The sequence below is a fragment of the Oxyura jamaicensis genome, chromosome 1 (assembly GCF_011077185.1).
Source record: "Oxyura jamaicensis isolate SHBP4307 breed ruddy duck chromosome 1, BPBGC_Ojam_1.0, whole genome shotgun sequence".
NCBI lineage: Eukaryota > Metazoa > Chordata > Aves > Anseriformes > Anatidae > Oxyura > Oxyura jamaicensis.
Window position 1 is genome coordinate 112,815,288 of NC_048893.1, and position 21,771 is coordinate 112,837,058.

General features: G+C 44.4%; 1 protein-coding gene across 1 annotated transcript in view; it reads left to right on the plus strand.

The window, feature by feature from the left end:
- The first annotated feature begins 12,048 nt into the window (after positions 1-12,048).
- Positions 12,049-21,771, plus strand: part of ABCG1 (ATP binding cassette subfamily G member 1) — a 52,393-nt gene continuing 42,670 nt past the window's right edge. The window contains exons 1-2 of the mRNA XM_035315871.1: positions 12,049-12,216; positions 15,100-15,343. Coding sequence (XP_035171762.1) covers positions 12,175-12,216; positions 15,100-15,343 — 286 coding nt within the window. The 5' untranslated portion in view covers positions 12,049-12,174. The remainder of the gene's footprint in view (positions 12,217-15,099; positions 15,344-21,771) is intronic.

Sequence of the window (21,771 nt, forward strand, 5' to 3'; positions counted from 1 at the left end):
AAGCCTCACAGAACTGAATGGATCTTTACAGCTGTTTCTTGTGGGGATTTTTGCATTAGATTCACTGAGTCAGCAACTTAAGTAAATAACTATTAAAAAGATATAATTTTATGAGTGTGGCCAAATTATCTGGGTAAAAAAAAAATCCTATAAATCAAAAATGTAATTAAATATTAGCTCTCAGCTAATTAAAAAGTCTGATATTCCAAGTGTCATTTTCCTTAACTATTATACTGAGGTCATTTCATCTGCCTAATCGTTCCTCTTGTCTAGGGAAATGGATGGCTGCAGAGTGCCAGCTATCAGTAAGCTCTCTTGCTCTTCAGCTTTCACATAGAAGAGCCTGAATATTGTGCTTTGGTTTCTAAATCCTAATCAGTGTTTAAAGAAAAGGTCCTTTTCCTTCCCTCCTGCCGACCAGTGCCTAAACCCGTGGGGCACAGCTCCCACAAGAGCTGCCAGGCTCAGGGGCAGCGGGTCTGATGTCCCCAGTGGGTGGCAGGATTTGCTGTGTGATGTTGTGACAGGTATGAGGGCATTTGTGGTGGTCAGCAGAGAAAAGTGAGCATCTCTGGGACATGTCTCATCCGCCCTTGTTTTAGGCATCTCTTTTAGATGAGCTGAAACCACCCAGAAGCGGCTCTTTCTCGCTATTGACTCTGAAGAGAAACTAGACCAACACTAACTCATGGACCGCTACATTAGGAGACAGCTGTAGCTCTCAGAGGAAACCCCCTCCCCAGCTTGCATGCCGTGGCAGAAGGTACCAGCCTTGCCTGTGATGCCAGCACGTGGTGGGGTGGGTTATCAGGTCTGTGGTAGTATAGGCCTGGGCAGGGCCTATGCTGGGTGATGGAGAAAGAATGGCAATTTTTGAAAGCCTGGGGAGTTCAGCCACAGCAGCATCTGACTGGGAGCCTGCAGCTCTAAGGAGCATCACCGGCACAAGTTTTGTTTGTTTGTGTGTTTTGTTTTGTTTTGTTTTGTTTTTTACTCTGCTCCAGGATTTTGCCAGTAATGACCCACAGGTCTGCTTTCCTTCCTTCTCCACTTCAAGTGCAACCAGGATGGAGAAGGCTTGGGTTTGACGAAAGACTGATGGGATAGGACGTACATCCTTCACATCATTCTGTCCCATGCCCCTCTCACCATGCCTGTCAGGATGCATCCTGACCCCAACGCACCTGTGCTGGAGAAGACGTGCAGAGGCACCAGGGCATTACTGCACATGCCCTCGTCTCCCTCACTGTGCCCCCCAGCCTATGAGGCCTGCATGTAGAGCTGCAGCCAGGCCATGTGTATCAGCAAAGACCGGGCAATCCAGGGCCTAAAGAAAGTATGTGCATATGCAGATCATGCAGGAGGACTGGGGAAGGAAAAAAAAAAAAAAAAAGATTACAGCAAGGACAAGCTGAAAACTCCTTTAGTCGTAAATCTAGGACTTGTCAGTGCGTACTGACAGAGTTAAGGAAACTGGTTAAGGAGAATTGTGACTGCTTCACTCCTCTTCATGACAAATCACCACCCAGCCTTGCAGACTCATTGTGCCTACTGCACTGGGCTCTTGGAGTGGCAAGAAAGCAGGGACATGCTACTGCTGTCTGTGCAAGCCTGACAGGAGACGCCTGCTCTGATTCTCGCTGCTAGCAACCCACCTGCCTCAGACAAGCAAGCTGGCAGCAGTGGATGTCTCATCTGATAGCATAATGGAAACTGGATAAACCCCTCCACCCCTTCGTTCATACTTCTTATGGTTGTGGAGCCTTGAGGTTGACCTGCTATTAATAACAAGTGTGGTTGCACTGCTCTGTGAACAATTCCCTTTATTCTAGCAGAAAGTGCTGAAAGTCCTATTTAGAGGAGAGAGAGTTTCCAGCTTATGCCATGCTTGAATTCTCCATTCGCCTTGAGTTGTTCAGTCTCATGCTAATAACTGGTACCTGCTTCACTGTGATAACTCAGTATTTGCTGGGATGTCCTTAATGCCTTTTGCTACACAGTGGTGCAAGTGTATGGAAAGTGTATTCACAGCTCTGGAAACAAGGGCCAGCCTGTCACTGCTGAAAAAAATCTAGCAAAGGAAGCTCTTGGGTCACTGTAAAGGGTAATCCGATTTTATTTCGCTTGTGCCATGTCAGAAGTGATTGGTATCTTAAATATGAGGAAATAGGGTTTCCTGCTTTGTCCTACAGCCTGTATTGCAATTGTCTCATTCCCTTTTATTAAATGATGTCTCCATGGGCAGCTGGGAACAGTCTCCCTTTTCATTCTTTCTGTCGTACAATGCACTATGTAATTATTTCATGATGACTTTAATTAGTCATTCTTTCATTAAGGTTACAAGCACAATATTTAGTGATTTCTTTTTATTTTAGTTGATTTCTTGGCTCTTAAGAGAGGTGGGGGAGTTGAGGGGCTTAAAAGAGAGTGAAATGGCTATTCAATTTTGGAATTACCTTTGACACAGACTCAAAGTACAAAATTGCTTGTCATTTTTTCAGTCCAAAAGCATTGTACTGGAAAGCTGCCAGAGTCAAACAGCTCTGCAGGAACCTGCTTGTTTTCCTGTCAGCCTGCTCAGGCTCTGGCTGGGGAGGCTGCAGGTGGTGGCCTTCAATCCACCGCACCAGCCAGGCTGGCGGGAGCTGGGAAGTGAAAGCTTCCATCCATGACTTGTCTGTGGGCTCCTTCTTTCCCTCTCTTCTCTTCACCATCCTTTCCCAACAAAAAGCTGGTAGGCTGCTACAAAGCCGGAGGGACATCTTCAATGAAATGATGCTCCATTTTCATCAGGCATTTCCATCCGATGTGGGGTTACCTTGTCACATCCCTCTTGCACATCTTCTCCTTCTCAGAATAGTGATCTGAGCTGAGTTCAAGGAATTGCAATGTCGGTGTGGGGTGTTTGGGTGTGTGGTCCTGCCCTTAATGACACATCCTTCAGCCACTGAGCAACAGCTATACTGGGGGCATACATGTGCGTGGTTGCCAGGAGCGTCTCACCACGGCCACTCTACATCTGGAAGCTCCAGATGTCCACAGTGCATGCACAGATGATGTGGAAAGCAGATCTGAATAATTTAATTCAGAAAATTAAGAAAAGAATAAATAAATAAATAAAATAAAATAAAAAAGAGGGATGTTTACTGTTCATGTAAAGTGCAGCTTGATGGAAATAAAAGTAGTTTTTGACATGGGAGAAGCATCAGTAGTGAACCATTGCCAGAGATCTACAAGTACCAATTTGGCAATGTTTAAAAGCAGTGTGCCTAACACAGGGAACCAGCTAGGGACTTTCTGTGTCACTGGACTGGGAGCCAGTGGCTGCTGAGGGACCACTGGTGCCAGTCTGCCTCTGTGCAAGAGACGAGTCCCAGTAGCGCTCTGCATGTGGGACAGGCCTGCTATGAACCTGACGTGCCTGATAACACTGCAGAAAACAGCAGAGTAAATTAACAAATATTTCTGTTTAGTGTTCAGAAAGGAGCTGCATGGAATGAGTAAGTCAATAAATTCAAAGATGTATTTTCCAGGCCCTTAGGGTGGAGGGAGATGCTACACAGCACTTGCTGGCACTAAACTTTTAAATCACTGACCTGGACAGTTTACATTTTTTTTACACAAACGTATAATATATCTCATTAGAGAACTTTTATGAAGTTGTATAAAACTTGGAATCCTGAAGAAATGTCATTATTCCTAAAAAATGTTGCACCGGAATTTAAAAAAGGCCAGAGCAATGGCTAGACTGGGTTTGGGAGTGTGACAGCAGCTTGAGGCAAAAAAAAAAAAAAAAAAAAAAAAAAAAAGTGATTTAATGGCTTTAATAATGATCTGTACCATCAAACATAATACATAACACTACTCATTGAGAATACTGCCCTTTTCTGAGTCTGCCCTAGACAGAACGTGGCTCCCTTTTTCATGGGCAGGCACCACACTGACTTATGAAAATATATGCACGCTCACACATGATGCAGCTACATTATTGTGAGGTTTGACTTGGTATCTTATGAAAACCTGTCCAGTACTATAAAATAAGCTAAATAGTTTACCAAATGGTAAACTAACATACTTTAAGGCAGTCATCATTGGAGAAACGTCTAATGGTTATGTTTTGATTAAGATTCTTCTGGTGTTAGGCTTGAAGTGATTAAATATTTGCATCAGTGATTCGGAAGTAAATATAACTCCTTTACTGATTAAGGTGTGTGACTTATGCAGAATGGTAAACAAAGAGGCTAGGACTGTTGCATGCAACGATCTTGACTTCTTGATAAGCTTGGCCCATTTAAGTGAAACGTATTTCAGTAGTTGACTGCACAGATGCACTTTTAGGAATAAGGAGAGAAGGTCATGCCTACAGGATAGGATGCTGCATCCCAACAGGAATGGACTCAGAAAAGGATTTGGTAATCAAAGGATAAGCAAATCAGCATAATCTCCCACAGTTATGCTGTGGCCAAAAAAGGTTAATGGGATGCTTGGATTAGCAGTGCATGAACAGGGCCATAAGGTAATGCTACCTCTGGATATCGCATTAGTGAGATTGTCACTGGAATGCTGCAAGTTTTGGCATCAACTGCTTTAAAGAGAGGCTGAAAAGGCCTCTTATATGTCTTTTTGGGATCAGGGAGGGGAAAATAAGAAACTGTAAGGTTTTTTTTTAACCTGATTAATTACACATGTAAGCAAACAGCTTGAAACCGTGGTAGACACACAAATACTGTACAAATTATTTTACAGCAAATGACAAAATGGTGGAATAAACTATAAAAGGTAACCTCCTCCTTCCTTGATTTCATACCTTCAAATCAAACCAGAGCGCTTGTCCAGAAGGCAGCTGAACATTGCTGTCTCCCATACAGGGTCACTGAGCACGACTGAAGGACTGGTGATGTACAAGGGGTCAGACTAGCAGATATGGCCACTTAGTTTGACGTTTATCAGTCTATCAGTGAATTAGTAAAGGTTCATCGTGAAAGGCTTTCATGTCAAGCCTATGGGATGACCACTACCGAACGTTATGGCCATGAGGTCTGTGACAGTGACAAATTATCTGTGGCTCTCAGAGTGCACCATCCTCAAGCCTCAATCAGCTGTGCCAGGGACTCCAAAGAGCTCATTTCTCCAAACCAACACAAGCTCACTCTGCTAACCATGACAAACCTGAGTGCAGTTCCTGGCCCACAGTTTGGCTGCCCTACAGGTAATGACAGCTCTCCTTCCCTGGGAGGCTTCCCAGAGATCAGGCACCTCTTGCAGAGTGAGGGCTTCACGTGCCTTTCTTGTTCTGAGATGTAATCTTGGACAAAAGCATTGCCAAGTGCAGGTAGCAAGCAAATAAACTTGTACTAAGCTTCCCAGCTCCTGCTATGCTCCTTTCTTCTACCATCCTGGTAGGTGGATGATATAAGTGCTCCGGCTCTTTGTTCCCCTGTCAGCCTCACGTGGGCTACTGGGAGTGAGTGGGACAACTTTCTCAATACGTCATTGGTTTTGAGTTGCCTTTTTTTTTCTTTCTTTCTTTCTTTCTTTCTTTCTTTCTTTCTTTCTTTCTTTCCCCTAAGCTAAAGCAGAACATGCAACTTCTCCATGAGGCTGAGACTCCAACAGCCTGGTTTTGTTGCCTGGGAATCATGCTTATTATCTCCCAGGGGCTTTGGTACTGCAGGAAATAAATGTATACATTTTCATTGATAAGGGAGGGAGCTTTATGTCACTTATGAAATGATCTTTGAGATGTGTCAAATGCCATGGCCTTGCAGAATAATTAACATTTGTCTGCTGAGTCTCAAATGTCTCAGGAAGAGTCTGCAATCCCAGATCTCCTGTGCTTCTGCTGCCAAGCATGTACAAAACCGGGTGAGGTTGACAGGGCTGGGAAAAGGGCCATGTCTCCTTAGGATGTCCACGGCTAGAGTGTTTTTCTAGCAGGCACCATATCTGCTCCACCTAAGTTTGAATCTGAGTCTCCTGTCCTTTGTAGAAAAACTGTATATTTGGGGGTGAAACCCCTCACTTCTTGAAGTTGTTCCTCTTCACACTGAAAGCCAAGGAGAGGATGGCATTCAGTTAGTGTTTAGCGACATTTTCAAAGCAGAACAACAGCAGTGGGACTGACACCTGCTGCTTTCCCCAGAGAATACTTATTCTGAGTGACTCAGACCTCATCCAGTCCCATAGGCCTGTCCACGACCTTTCTTGAAACTGAGCAGAGGCTGAATGCGAAATTTGCTTTTCAGCACCAAGAACATGCAGCAGCAGGATAATTGGGTGTAGTGGGATAGGTGCTGGTTGGAGCTTTCTGTCAGAAAAACATGAGGCAGTACCATGGCTGAGAATCCCCTTTGGAAACAGCTTTCAGAGACTAATCCAAGTCCTCCAGGCATGAGTCTTTCCTTGGCATTTCCTTTTGCTTAATGTTTGCTGTTGACTTCTGTGCATTCCTTTCCCAGGTGCCTGACACTCTCTTTAGGCATTGTACAGGGAGCTTAAACTGGAGAAAAGAGTTTCAGAAGACTTGTGCCATGTCTAATTGTCAATTCCTTTCCCAGGTGCCTGACGCTCTCTTTAGGCATTGTACAGGGAGCTTAAGCTGGAGAAAAGAGTTTCAGAAGACTTGTGCCATGTCTAATTGTCAAGGTACCTTGTGAATTGAGTCTGCAGCTTTTTCATCAGGCTGTGAGAATATTTTTACTCAATCTGCTCACGACAGCGTTGCTGAAGTTTCTCCCCTTGGTCATTACTGAGTGAGTACTGTCACTTGCTCCCTAGTGCTCAAACCCTGAGTCTGTGCTGCCTGCCCCTAAAGGTGCAGTCTAGGGAGATGTGATGCTTCAAATCCAGCTGCTCTTAGCTGTGACTTCCAGCCACTATACCCACATGTCTGGTTATGATGGAGGTGACATGGGGCTTGGAGAAGAAGGTGTTAAGCATCATGAAGGTTTGCTGAGGTAGCGTGCAAGACATGACGAAGCAGGCAGCTTGGCCTCCTGGCTGCACATGGGGGTATGAAATGTGTCTTGGGTCCAGTTTACAAGGAGATGCGTGCAGTCCTGAAGGCCTTTTTAGAGAATATGGTCCAAGACATGAAATCATGGCAAAAGCAGAGGGATTGTGAAAGGGTTACGGCTGCTCCTGGTATGGATTTGTAGCTTATGCCCATCCCTAGAGCACACTGATTGCTTAGGCGATTCCCCCTCTTATCCCATTTCCTTTCTGACGAGAACTGCCACGTGGGGCAGAACTGGAGGGTTGCAAAGATATGTCTGATATAGCCTCTGAACTGGGGACTTTTTCCGTATCGGTATTCAGCCCTCATCTGCTTCCAGCACGATGTGTGGGAGACATTTTGCTATTTCTCCTCTCATGAAAACTACGGGAGTGTACTATGTTGACATCAACTGAAAGTGTTCATATAAATTATGCTCCATTTCTGACAAGATAACTATTTGTTTGAGCAGGAAGAATGATTATGTGCTTTCTTGCTCCCTCCTAGCATGTCTCGGGATAAACTGGCTGTGGTAACTGAGGGCTACTTAGATACAGAGTAATGGATCACGGTCTTCTGCAGGGCTGAGCTAATCTGTTGCTCTTAGTGTTACTTTTTTCCAGTGTTCACCTCAGTTTGCTTGAATGAAAAAGCTCAGACAAACAAAAGCAAGTGCTGTATGCCCTACTGATTCCATCAGTACAATAGACAGTAGAAATAGAGACAGAAATGAATTTCAACTGAAAATGTTAAGAAATAAGTTGGTGTTTTGCTCTTGAATTTGTTGCCCTTGAATTTCAGAAGAAGGATGTTGGAGTACTCAGAAGAACAGGAATAAAACCTCATGTACAATAAACATGTGAAGCTTCTTTTGTTATTTCTGAAAATGTTAGTAGAAGACAGAAGTAGACTAAGAAAACAGCTTGGGTGGCATCCATCTCTATAGCACTGGCCATGGCTATACCAGGTTAGGCATCTGGAGCCCTTCCCAGTTGATTGGGAAGTTGAGATGGATCTAGAAGCCAATTAATCCCAAATCAAGGTAAATATTTAAGAAGGAAAGACTGAATTTTCCTTTGGGGATGCCCATTTCTCTCCACTGACTGAAAGAGAGTCTGCATGACTAGCTTAGATACCAATTTTCTAGGCAGCTAAAATTAGAGATAAATCCCACCCATTATACAGAGTATACCTAACATGAAAGGAATGACTGATTATGTTCTTCAATATTAAACAGATCTGAAGGCAGATCGGTTTAAACTGACTGACTGCATTCTTCTCAAATAGCATTACGTATTTCCAGCATAGATAGGGAAGTATTAATGTCATGTACAAAAAGACATGAGAAAAAGATGAGAGGGTTTATGATGATGTTCCACTAAATAGGGAAAGTAAACTTCAGAAAGGGAAAGGGAAATCTGGCCTAGGTCGGGGCTTTACTGTGTTTTTGTAAGATCCTTCTTCAGATTTCCAGCCCACTTCCAAAAAAATACTGGAACTTTTTAGCTGGATACTCGCTGCAGAGATCCTAATAATTACTTAGTGTTATAGGAAAAATCAGTGTCACTGGCGGTTTGTTTGATGTATCATCTGAAAGTAGTATGTGTTGATGTCTTCCAAGTCTTATCACATGGGAACTTAAATAGAAAACTATCTCCTTAGTTCATATAACTCTCTTCCTGTATGACTGCTGCTTCTTGTTTTTATTTGTTTGTTTTATTTATTTGTTTTAGACCATGTTTTTTTTGCCAGCTTCACTGACAGCATAGCGAAGACTCCCAGCTCCTAGCTTTCAGAAATCCAGGCTCCCAGCCTTTCTCAGGATTGGACCATAAGCTTTTTCTCAACTTCATCTTCAGGCTGTTCAAAACTACTGATACTCTTTTCACTTGTATTTCACTAGACCTACCAAAATATTTGGGGCAGGGCGCAGGAAGAGAGAAAACATAATTCAGAAATCATCCAAAACAATGCATATTTTGAAGTGGCAAAGTGCCACTCTGTCTGGGATAAACTGCTGTTATTGGGTTTTAATTGAGGTCAATAGTTGTGTGAGCATTTTACATTGGGATATGTTTCTTTGTGCTCTCAGATCCTTTGACTTTTTAGGTAGATTTAGAAACAGTTCTGAAAGGAAAATCACAAATGTTTTTCTCCAATAGATATTAAAACAAATAAACAAAAAACTGAAAAAGTTCCCCAAAACTCCCTAAATCTTTTCCTCGGAGTTCCTTACACTCTGGCCAAACCAGTTAAAATCAACAGGTTGCAAATTGTTAAAGCCAAGGATTTTTTTAAAAAAATAAAACTCCATGTAAAATATTTTGCCTTTTGCGCTTTCTTTTTCTCATCTGCCTATTCCACATTTCTCGGTTGAACTTTTCCTACATGTTGTATCTTAGCAGCTACATCCATGCTGGCCGCTGTGTTCCCCCAGGCTGTACTGCTTCTCCATGCGAACTAGATCTTGCACAGAGACACCAGAGCTATCAATAAAACACTGAAAATATTCCTTTGAGTGTGCTGTAACTCTGCCCTCTCCTGCTGCTCGTATGCTTCCTCTTTGGCCTGCCCTTCCCAGCTCACTTCTTCTTGTGCTGTCCTTTTTCTTTCCTGTGGGTTGCACGAATCCACTGCCTGTAATGCTTACCCTGCTGTAAAGCCTGGAAGCTACTACTGTTTCCTCGTCTATTTTAGGAGTGAGAGTTTTGTCCCTGCCTGCCTGTCCTCACCTTCATTTGTAGCTGCTTTTTTTTTTTTTTTTTTTTTTTTGTCCTGGATTTTTTAAATGTGTTTCTCTCTCTCTCTCTGTGTGTGTGTGTGTCTGTCTTTTTTCTTCTCAGAGTTGTGTGCTTGATATTTTTTGTCTGCAGGGACCGGGGATCACCTGTGAAGTTAATGGAAGAGTTAATGAGGGAATGTAGGAATGCAGGAGATTGCTATTTTTAGCAGGCTTCATCTTATGTAATCATTTTTTTTCCCTGTGTGATATCAAAATAGATACCAAATTTAGTTGGTAGGTAGAATTTAGTTTCTGTGAAACCTGTTTTTACGTCTCAGTGTTTTACAAGAAGCTTTGTTAGATACTGATACAGCAGCCACTGTGAAAAAATAAATCTTGGGATGGGATTGTGTACTCGTGCTCAGGCTAAAGTCCTGTGGACAGTAACAGGAGTGGTGCTTGAGTAAAGGCTGCAGGTCTGAGCCCTAAGTTGTTTTCCCATGCCTCACCTGAGGAGGGTTTGTGTCTCCGTGCCACCTCATATGAAATAATGCGACCTGTCTGGCCATGCTGGGGTGGCCCAGGCGGGCAGCACAGGCAGTCCCAGAGCTGGCAAGCTACACGTGCCTTTCCCTGCAGGTCCCTTTTGTGAAAGGCACACTTCAGCCCTTAGTACCATAAGCTGCTTACAGCCTGAGCTAAAACTTTTGTTTGTGCAGCAGATTTCAGCACTGTATATTTACGTTGCGTTACAGCCTTCTTTCTTTTTATCTTGCTTCTTCCCAAGCCTCTAAGAGTTGAAACAGATGAGAAAGAGAGGAGAACATGCATTGTGCTGGGTCTGTATCACATGTGCACTAAGATGAGGATATATCTCATGCACTTTCTCTGCGTCTCCTTCTACTTGGCAGTTAAAGCATCTGACGTCTTTAAGCAGTTCGTTTAACCCCATAAATGCCTTAAATGTAGCATTTCACAGTCCTTTTTAGGTCTTGTGGGAGATAATTCAGCCTATGTTTCTAGGGGAAAATAGAGGAAATAAAGTTTAAATAAATTTTAGATGTTATGGGTATGTGTTCCAAATCAAGTTAAGTAAAACCCTGGACCCTCACTGGAACAATAGTTCATAATATCGCTTTATTTCCAAAATTAGTGTTAATTTTATTTAAAATTTCTTCTCAAACACAGTTCAGGTCTCCAGTGAAGAGTCCTGGATGGGCCTATCTGTGTTTTGTCTGGTACTCCGCAACAGGTAGAGATTTTTTCCCCAATACATGAGAAACAAGTAATTTTCTGCAATATCTGGTGACTGAATCAATCCAAGGTGAAGAGCAGTGAGTCTCAATGCTCTACTCCTTGGCAACAAGATGTAGTAGATGTAAAAGTTCACAGCTGTTCAAGGGGAAACCTGGCGTAGTTCACGTAAGAGACATCTACTGAAGTTTATTAGCACATTCAGGAGTGACAACTATATGTCAGGAAGTCCTTGAGCCCAGAATGTCTGTGGGTTGGCAGAGCATCAAGGAGACATCTGACACACACTAGCCTTGTGCTCGTGCTCTTCTTTGATCATCCATCTCTTGGCCCTGCCGTGCTGGGTGGCCTGTGGTAGGTAGGCATCCCCTCACAGCCCAGGAAGGATAAAATACTTACCTGTCTTCCAGGGGCTTTGTGAGGATTATTTACCTTGGTATCTGTACAATGCTACGTGCGTGCCAAGCATTATGGCAAGCTCCCTTTAGCAGACTCCCCACAGGTAATGAATTCATGTATAAAATGTTCTGTACACGTTTTGAATCCATTTCTCAGATCCCTGCTATGATTTATCTACCCATATATTCCTTCTGATGCTCCCTTGAGGAAAGGGAGCCCCTTAGCATATGGAAAACAGGTGCAGCGGGCACACAAATTCAGAGGCTCTGGAGAAGGCTGGTAGGTGTTTCAGCATTCAGCTTCTTGGCACTGTGAAGTGCCTGGGCAGAGCTTCCTGCCGCTGGGTAGCGAGGCTAATTAATCTGACTCGAAATCTAGCTGTGGATCTATACTCATCGCAGCACTGCCAATACAACTCTCAACAGCATCCACTGCGCTTAATGGGCACGTATGTTGCTCTGGCCCCACCTTTGCTGCCATGTAGGTCTTAGATTTGAGGAGAAAACGGTGAGAGAAGGAAACTTGGTTACAACCTCCTATTACAACCTAGGACACCCCCCTGCCCCGCCGCATGGCGGCCGCTCCGCTCCCCTCAGCCCCTCAGCACGGCGGCGGCGGGCGGGGCCGCGCTTACCGCGGCGGGGCGGCCCCCAGCTCGGCGGAGCCGCCCTGCCTCCGTCCTTCCCTCCCTCCCTCCATCCCTCCGCCGCCAATCCGGCCGGGGAGGCGACACCGAGGGCTCCGCACGGTGCCGGCGGAGCGGGAGCCGCCGCCGCCAGCAGCAGCAGCAGCAGCAGCGGGGCACATGGCATGCCTGATGGCGGCTTTCTCCCTGGGCACCGCTCTGGTAAGGGCGCCCTGCCCGCCCTTCCTTCGCGGCCGGGAGGCGGCTCGGCAGGGACCTGGGGGGAAAAGAGGGGTCCGTGGGGCTCCGTGAGGGAAGGGTGGGCGGCGGGGGGCGGCTGGAGGTGCCCGGTGGCGGTGCTTGACCAGCAGTAACCTCCCGGCTTGAGCTGCTGATGGGATTAGGGGGTTGTGCCAGCACGCTCCCTGCCCCGCCGCCGGTGGTTTCTCGAAACGGATTTACCAGGGGACCGTAACCTCTCTTTCTGACATAATAGCTTCGGTGAAAGGCAGGCAGGCTGCGGGAGGAGGAAGGGATTGTGCGGGGAAGTTGTTGGGAGGCAAAGGGTGCGGGGTGTGCGGGAGCATCGCGGTGTGGGGACGGGAGCGTGTCCGCTGCCGGGCCCGGTAAACACCAGCAGGCAGCTCAGCTCCTCGCGGCAAGCCGGGGAACAAAACGGTGTGAAATCGGCATCGTGTAAGTGCCATAGGTGTGTTTGAGGTGGACACGGGTGCGAAAAACACAGCTGCACGCATACTCCACGGGGTCAGTGGAGAAGCAGGCGGCTTGTGCTCGTAGATCCGTGAAATTCCTCAGGCTCTCTCTGATGCCTGATACAGACTGGTGGCTGTACAAGCGTCCGGAGTTGCCCACCTTGTGGGGAATTTCAAGCAAAGAACACAGTACAGGGGCGTTTTGGTCACCCCAGGTGGCAGGGGACATCCTCACCCCAGGGTGGGGACCCCCGTGAGGCTGGCGTCTGACCCAGGGCTGTGTCACGGTCTGCTGAGAGGAGGCGTTTCAGTCCGCCGGGTGACTGAAAGGGTTTGTTTATGTCCCAGGAACAAAAGTCTCTGGCTTCCTACTCGTGGCTGATTAAGTCATACCGCAAGGAGCTTGTGCAAAGGATGCTTCTTTGTGAAATCATCTAAAACCGGAGAAGCCCCGACTGTCCCTTGAATAGCCATGGTGACCTGCTCGTTGGTAGTTTTTGGATATTCCCTCTGGCACGTGAAGGTGCTCAGTGGTTTCTGTGAACCAAATGGCTTGAGAGTGCCAAAGTAAGCCTTGAAAACATTCAGGAGCATTATTAACTCACCTTCCCTTAATTTTATAAGGGAAGAAGGAGGCCCCCCTTCTTTAATTGTCCAAGTCTAAGGTGTTTCACATTACACTTGTTATGTTCAAATTACGTGCTATTACAGTCATCTGTTTAAGAAATTGGAAGTGTTACTGGATACTTGACCTCTGAGCAACTTGAGAGCATGATTAAAATCTCTTGCTTGAGAAAATGTGGTAAGCAGAGCAGATTTTCACATCCAGAGCTACATGCTTGTGCATGAAGAACTGGAAGACGCTGGGTAACCAGTGGTTTTGAAGGACTGTATTTTAGGGTTTTTCATCAGCGTTCATCAGAAGTGACTGACCTGAAAAGCACATCCATGGGGAGACCGCTCCCCATGACAGAGGATGATTTTGGAGGCAGTGTGGCTTAGTTGCTCTGGAGAGCGTGTCGGGAGAGACAGTGTCACAACCTACAGCTCCGTGTTTGAGGGTGTTCGGTGCTGGTGCCTTGGAAAGAGGTGCAGTAGATCTGCTTTTCAGTGGGTATCTTTGGAGACATGTAGGTTGTTGGATAGGGGTGACAGGATGAAAAGCCTGGCATATGTTACCTACAGAACTATTTTCTGATGCAAATCTGCATTGAAAATACTAGATTTTATAATAGACAACTGTGCAGATGTTAGGCACTGCTTGTGGCATACTCCAAACAACAGATGACAAAGGATGTCCTCCGAACTGTTCAAAAATCTGTTTAGCTGAAGAAGATTCATGGTTGTTTTCATTTAGGCCTTGGACATATCCTGTTGATACTGGTTCAAGGTGCCCATGCAGGTAAAAGGAACCAAAAAAAGTTCAGATTTTGTGTGTGTAAATCAAAAAGAAGAGAAAGGCAGGCAGCGAGCCGCTGCCATGGTCAGGAGAGGAGGGGAAAGCCTCTGTCCAAAAAATGCCAAGTGGAATTGCAGTGGGTGCTACGCTGGGCAAAGCATGGTAAGAGGCATGGCTGCGAGCAGAGAGCATTGACCTTGCAGTGTCAGCAGTGCTGTACTGAGCAGGGTTTAGTATGTGTATGTAGCTGATAAGATTTCCATTAGGGATCACTGTCAAGCAAGGTAGGATTTTGGATGGAAATCTTTGTGCCTTCCTAACAAACCTCTAGGAAGGAAGTTGTTTTACCGCTGCAGGTTGCAGAGTCTCCAGATCTCTCTATTGCTGCAGGAGCAGATAAAGCAGAAAACAGTACATTTCAAAATTTGCAGAAGTGTAACTTGTGCAATTCCGCATTTACAGAAGTATCTTCTGATCTAAAGGAGTAAGAGCTCTTGGACTTTTTGAGAGGCTGTCTTTTGACATGTCTGTATAAACAGTTGTTCAGCTAGCTCCCTTCCCCCTTCAGCTCTGTCCTAATACAAGCCCTGGAATCAGAGCAACTAGAGCCTAATTCTTGGAGGGAATGAGAAACTCAATACACTGTGACTGTACTTAGAAATTGTATTCTTCTGCTGTATTATTCTGGTGCAAGAGCCATTCTGTTCTGAAGTTAGATACTGATGTGCTGTATATACCCACTGAGAGGAAAGTGGTGCTAAGGGAACTGCTCTTTGTGTGCGACAAGCTCTTTTACCTCTTCTATCAAGACACTAGCAGAACAAACAAAAGACTATTTTTTTTTCCCACTTTCACCTTTCAACACATTTCTGTGCTGGATTCTGTGCTTGGATTTTATTTTATACAATAACTCTTCTTGTGCAGAAGGTTTTGAAATGTGTTCCTAAGGGAAAGTCTGTGAACTTTGTCCTTTCTCCAACTTTTTCCCCCTAGAACGCCAGCAGTTCTGCCTGTACTATGGCCGAGCCAAAGTCAGTGTGCGTTTCAGTGGATGAGGTGGTCTCCAATGGCACGGATAACCAAGACGTTCGACTTATGAATGGACACTTAAAAAAGGTGGACAATACTCTGACAGAAGCTCATCGTTTCTCCTACCTGCCACGCAGACCAGCTGTAAACATTGAGTTTAAAGAACTGTCGTATTCCATCCAAGAAGGGCCGTGGTGGAGGAAGAAAGGTGAGGAAAATTTAATGCTTTAACACATTATAGCTGAAAAGAGCATAAAGAAGCTGCCCCGGGGCTGATTGAAAAGGTAGGTGCAGGATTTGTCCCTGCTCTGGAAGCAGACACCACTTCCTTTTTGAGGAACGTGGAGAGTCCCGCTACCGCCAGCAGACAGCTGGGAACTTCCCAGGGGCCTGATGCTCGTGCTCCAAGATACTGTAGATGCAGTAATTTGTACAACTGTTTATCTTTGCCTCCCAATTTTAAGGTATCTGAAGCACATACAGTACTCCTGTGCTGCCAAATGTGTCCTGTGATCTTGCATGTTTACCATTTGTTGTTTGAATGCTGGGGGAGGACAGGTTGAGCATGCAGTAGTTTAAAGATAGGGGTTAGGGAAAAGGGAATGCTTTTTTTAACTTTTACGATGCGTTGTTTTGTCAAATGGCTGTTTTTTTCAGTACCCTGGCGGAACAGCAAGCATCTCAGAATTTCAGAAGGCATTTGAAACCAGGATAGTTAATCTCTTAAAATGCTGTGTTTCAAAGTCAGCGCTGTGGGCTATTGGCATGTCAGCACATCCGTGTCTCTTGGTTTTCTCAGATGGGTGTCTTTAAGTTTACCATTTCTTCTACCTGATGAAATGACTGCCTATTGCTAGGTCTGAATCCTGAGATTTAGTCAAGGACAAGGATGCTTTTTTGCTAGTTACTTTGCTAAAACACAACAAACTGTTCACAGCCTGTAATACAGGGCACACCAAATGTGGATATTGGATGCGTGTCAAGGAAGTCAAACATTAGCACTTTTTTCTCGCAATACAATTTCTCTTATAGCTCTGAGACATTGCTTCTGGTGCTGATTTATTGATGGGAGTTAGGAGGGCATATTCAACTCTGTTCCTTATATACTCTTGGTCTATTCCACTTCTGAAAGGTGGGTGTAATGTGGCTCTGCCCTTTTTCATCTGCTTTGTATTCATTCTTTTTATACTTTCATCTGCATTGTGGAGCCATGTGTTTTCTGGAGAATTTCTTGTGTGTCTTTGTGTGACTAGTTGTCTCTCTGAAAGAAAAACTAGGTCATGCAGTAAATTCCTGCTAGCAAAAGAAGGAAGTCCAAAAGAAAATACTGAAATCTTAAGGAGAATTTTGTGTGCTAAATGACATAATTGCTCTTTCTTGAGGAATTCTCTCTTAGTACTGTAAATTGGTCCGGCTGTGTGCTTTAGTTATTTTTAAGAGATAAGACCCTGCCAACGTGCTGGCTGAGCCATATTTGATACCTGGACTTGCTTTGAATCTATAAATCCACTGGCTTAAAGGTTCCACTTGAAATTGTTTCGCATGGTACGTTGCTGCTGTCTGGAAATGTTGTCATTATCGTAACAGCGAGGCTTTAATAGTCTAGAAATGTGTGGTATGAAAAACACTGAGCTGTGGCCGTGCAACTGCTGCCGTATCGGGATAGCCTATGCATGCAGTTAATCGTTTGTTGAAGTCTTGTGCAGTCTTGTGGCTTTAATGTTTTTTTCAACGTCAAAACTATATGCGTACACACCTGCCTTCTTTAAATTACTTAGTAAGATTGCATCTAGATCTGCTGTCCATAGGAGAACAACTCGGTTTGCAACAGCTTTTGTACAAAATTATTTTTCGTCTTTCTGGAGTAAACTCAAATTTTGAAGTCTTTCTTTCCCCCAAGAAATAGAACTCTGCCAAAGTGTCTCATGTTGGACTTGACAGTTTGAGGGTTTTAACTGGTCTGTTTCTCACTGGTCAAAACTGATGAAGAGGTTCCAGACCAGAAACCCACTACACTCGGGCTTGCAAGAGGAGATGGCCTTGCAGTGGCCTACAACTACACAAAGGGCAGCTCTGAAAGCACTGGAGCCAAACTCCTGGTGGTAGAGCCAGCTGGTATTTAACAAGGGTCAGTGGCCACGTACTGCAGTTTGGGTGGCTTACAGTGGGCATTAGGAAATAGCTTTTTACCAGGAGGGTGGTGCAGCGCTGGGACAAGTCACCCTGGTAGTGTGGTTTCTCCATGCTGTGAGGTTTAGAAGACTAGGATTGGCAGAGCCACAGCTGGCTGGAGTTGGTGGTGGTGATCATCTTGCTCTGAACAGCAGGCTAGATTAGGGGACCTCCAGTGGTCCCTTCCAAGCAACATTTTTTATGATTCAGTGAATTGCTAGCCAGACTATAGAAACCTTCCAGAAACAACCTTCGCTCCCAGCCATGTTCCCACTCCAGAGGTTGACCCGATGTATTGCTTTTAATAGAGAAGGTTTTCCAGTAGAGAAACAGAAAACTGAATACCAAACTGCCTAAATAGTCTCTAAGGAAGGTTGGGACCAAAAGATTAGATTCCTTGAATCATTTTAGCAGTTCTGTGAATAGAACTGTTTGTGTATAATTTTGGTTATCTCTGTTTAAAATGAGTAGGCTTGGAGATAAATACATTACATGTAAAACTATTCTGAATGCCTTTTACTGGTTTCTTCTCTAGTGGGGAACTGTGACTTTGTAATGGGTTTTAATCTGTGTCACTTCAGGAAAAGGGTCGTATTTTACCTCTAAACACTGGTGGCTGTTTTAGCTCTACATTCCTCGTGGATTCCCTGCACTAAAAAGTCTTTCTCATTGCTGTGAAGTGAAATGTTTACATTTACTTTATTCTTTTTTTTTCATGAGTATCAAAGAACATGCTCCTGAAGGTACAAAGTGCAGTGTTGTCAATCAAACTAATTAAAACAAACACAAACAAAAACCAGTAAACTTTTAGGTGCAAGATGGAAAAAAAATGGAATATGTCTCTCAGTTCATTTTGTTCATGGCGATAAGGGGTAAGGGATGCTGTTCTGAAAATGTGCCTAGTGGTGTTTCTATTCTGAAATGGAGCTGGAACATCTTTCCCCACAGTTGTAATTAATTAGTTAAAACCTTTCAGTGAACGTTGGATCACAAAGGGAGAAATATAGTTGCCTTGTGAAGACTATTTGTGCCAGTGTGTTAGAGAGGAATTGAACTAAAAAGCAACAACAGAAAAACGTACTCCCTTCAATGAGGATGTTATTGTAAAGTAATGTTAAGGTTAGGCTCTAAATTAACAAAAGGAGAAATAATTAGTAATGCTGCCATTGTGTTCTGTACTTTGCTGCATTGTTCAGACAGTGAAACTCATGGTTTGTAACATCATTTACTTTTTATTAAAAGCACAAAGAAGGTGAGTTTGAATTGCTTGTCAACAACAAAAAAGCTAAATAAGCCATAGTAGGCTTCAAATTAGAATTTTTCATTGATTTGTGTCTCAGCCTTAACACGTCTAATTTATCTATTAAATCTCATTTAATTTATCTATCAAATCTCTGTAAAAACAAGGAAGGGCATTTCATTCTCAGAATTATCTGAGAAATTCTGTTTGCTACAAACAAGCCTGGTCCACTCTTTTTATGAAATTGAGTTTTTATCAAATTCATAGCAAGGATTTGCACAACTCTGGGTCTGATTCATTTGTGATGTAATTCCTCCTGAAGTCAGTGGTATTAACAGGAGTGAACCTGGCAGATGAGTCCTTGATCAAAGAAACTCTCTGACCCGGTCAGTTCAGTAGGACTTCTTATCAATATGGGAATTTGGAAGAGGTTACAGAAGTGAAAATTTTCAGAAGCTCTCACGTAACTTTGCCATTTCCTCCATAAAGCTTTTAGGGAATTACTCATCTGGCAGAATGAACTTTTTCTTCAGTTTTGAAGGAAAGAGGTATCTCAGTCTTTGATTCCAGTCTTTGTTCAAGCATGTGCCAGAAGTCTTGTGCTGGTCAGCAGGATTCAAGATCTTAAGAAACCTCCAGGACTGCTGGAGCAGGTAGACAGCCTTTCAAGGTTAAGATGAACTGGCAAAGCCAGAAAAAAAAGGAAAATTCAGCACACAAACAAACTATGCCTTCCCCTTTCTGGAGAAGCTGCATGAGGGAGCCAGCTGACTCAGCCAGAGGAAGACAGAGAACAGGAGAGTCCTCTGTTAGCTCAAGTGTGGGCTCCTTAATTGAGGAAAAGCAACATCCACAGAGCTTCAGAACAAACCGTGGCCAAAATTTCACTGCCTTATCACACAGCCATTTATCTAAGGGTTGAAAAAGAGACTGAAAGTGGCTCTTATCGTGGCTTGCGAACTGTCTGCTTGAGCTGTATTTTCAAATGACATTGAAAATGTCATTTAAAATGCAAACAACAGGAACATGTATTGGATTTACCAGTTTATAAAAAAAAAAAATAGTAATGTGTAGGTTTTGAATCTAGGACTGCCTGAAAACTGTATACCAGGGGATTTTGTAGAAAAGTCTGTGCCTTAGCTTTTTGCTGTTGTTGTTTCATAAGCGCCATAAAGAGATCTGAATAGGGTGACTGATTGAAGAGTAAAATTATGGATAGTCCCAAATACAAGGAAGTCTCAAAAAGTACTTTGGAGTCTTCTGTCTTGATAGAACTCTTTCCCTTCAGTTAGCTTGGTTCTGTACACACACACCAAAGGACGTTTATCCTTTTGTTTCCAGGTGTCTGCCGTAACGTAGGATCCCAGGGAAATACCGCTCCTACCTAACGAGTGCATCTGGGAAGAAAGCCGTCATAAATTGGCTTTTAAAACTCCGCCGGAATTTGGGGACTAATTTTTTTTTTTTTTTTTTCTATCACTTGTCAGTATTCGTGGTTAATTAGGCAACAGTGTAGTTGGAAATTTCTCCATTGTTATTTTGAGGGCTGCAGTGACTCACCCGTGCCGCCTGGGGATGGAAGTGCCGGGAGGATTTGATCTGTAGTAACCTCTGGGGGAAGGGGCCCCCGCCGGGCCGACTGCGACCTGCTCTTCTTACCGGGGGGATTAGCGGCCACGCAGAAGTTCAGGCTCAGCAGAAAATGCCCAAATGTTATCTGGGGTTTGCTGTAAAAGCTCAGACCCCCGGGAAGACCAGTGGTCGTAGAGGTCCTATCTTGTAAGAAAAGATTTTGGGTTTGTAACCTAAAGATTCAGCGCGTGAAACGTGCAGGTGAGGTTTGACGGTGTAAAAGAGGGGGATGCAGGACTGTGTTCAGTCTGGATGGCCCCATAGTGTCCAAGGGGGAAGTAGAGAATATTTGGCAGGTTGCTTGGTATTTGTAAAGGGCCAAAATCATCCATCACCGCCTGAGGTGGTGTCATCAGAGCAGCGCAGAGGTCTGTGTGCTCTATGAAAGCTGATCTCTGAACGAGATGGAAACATAGCCCCCTGTCAAGCCCTCAACACGGGTTTGAACAGGCTGGCTTTTGCTGCTCGGTTATGAATTTGTTATTGCTGGTATGTGTGCTCGGACAGCCCCGATTCCCTTTATTATTTAGCTGTTCAGTTTTTATTTTGCTGCATCTTTCCCGTGACTCCTCTTCCCAGATTCCACCCCTCGAAGACCCGAACTGAAAAGCGGGGGGGGGAGGGGGGGGGTGATGGTGGTGGAGGGTGGGATTTGCCCTAAATTATTTGCTAATCCTTGCCAGAGGAGTCGGAAAAAGCCTGTCCTCATCCCCAGCAGGTGCACTGCGGTAGAGGCGCCGCATGCTCGGGCGGGCTGGCTCGCGGTTACTGGCGGTCAGTGCACTGCAGTAACCCGCGGCTGCGATGCTCCGCGCCGGGGAGCCAGCCCTGGTTGGCTGCTCCGCGAGCTGTTGCTAAGAGGAGAGGAGACAAGATGAGCAGAGAAGAGCCCCCCCAAATTAAATAAATAAAAAAGCCCTTCGCCAGAGAGGGAGTTCTCGCTTCTCGCCTTTCTCCGACAGATGGGTTGCATTGTTTTCCGCAGGTTTTGCCTGTTTGGTCTGAGAGCGTGGTTTCAGCCCGGAGAGCAGAGTGTGTGCAAATTCAGAGCCGTGTGCTAGGAAGAATAAACAAGTTAAGCTGGCTGAAACGAGCTGCGGTACTAGTAAAAGCTCTGCAACCAAGCATTTTGTGTCTTCTTTTTCAGTGACTTAAAATGTTAGAGGGGTTAACAAAACGTGACTTCTAACAGGATTTCTAAATTCGTGTTTCAACCTTGGTAAAACCCATACATCTTCTCTGTTACCTCTTAAGCTGTGTCAAGACAGTAAAAATATCCTTAGAGAGTAAAAATACCTCTCAACAAAACACTGTGAACAGTGACAGTGACTTCTTAGGGTTAGTAATTCCTAGCATCCTCTTGAATTGGGCTGTATAAAATAGAGGCTACCAGGGACAATTCTTGGTCAGCCCCTTTGTCTGATTGTCAGTTTCCCAGCTGAGAATGACATTCCTGTAGCAGTAGTTCTGCTGAAACAGAGAAATGCTTATTTATAAACAGAGAAATGCTCCATTATATATGGAGCCCATTGTTATTACTGTGGGATTATTATTATTTTTTTTTGTATGCGGAGTTTTTTTTTGTTTTGTTT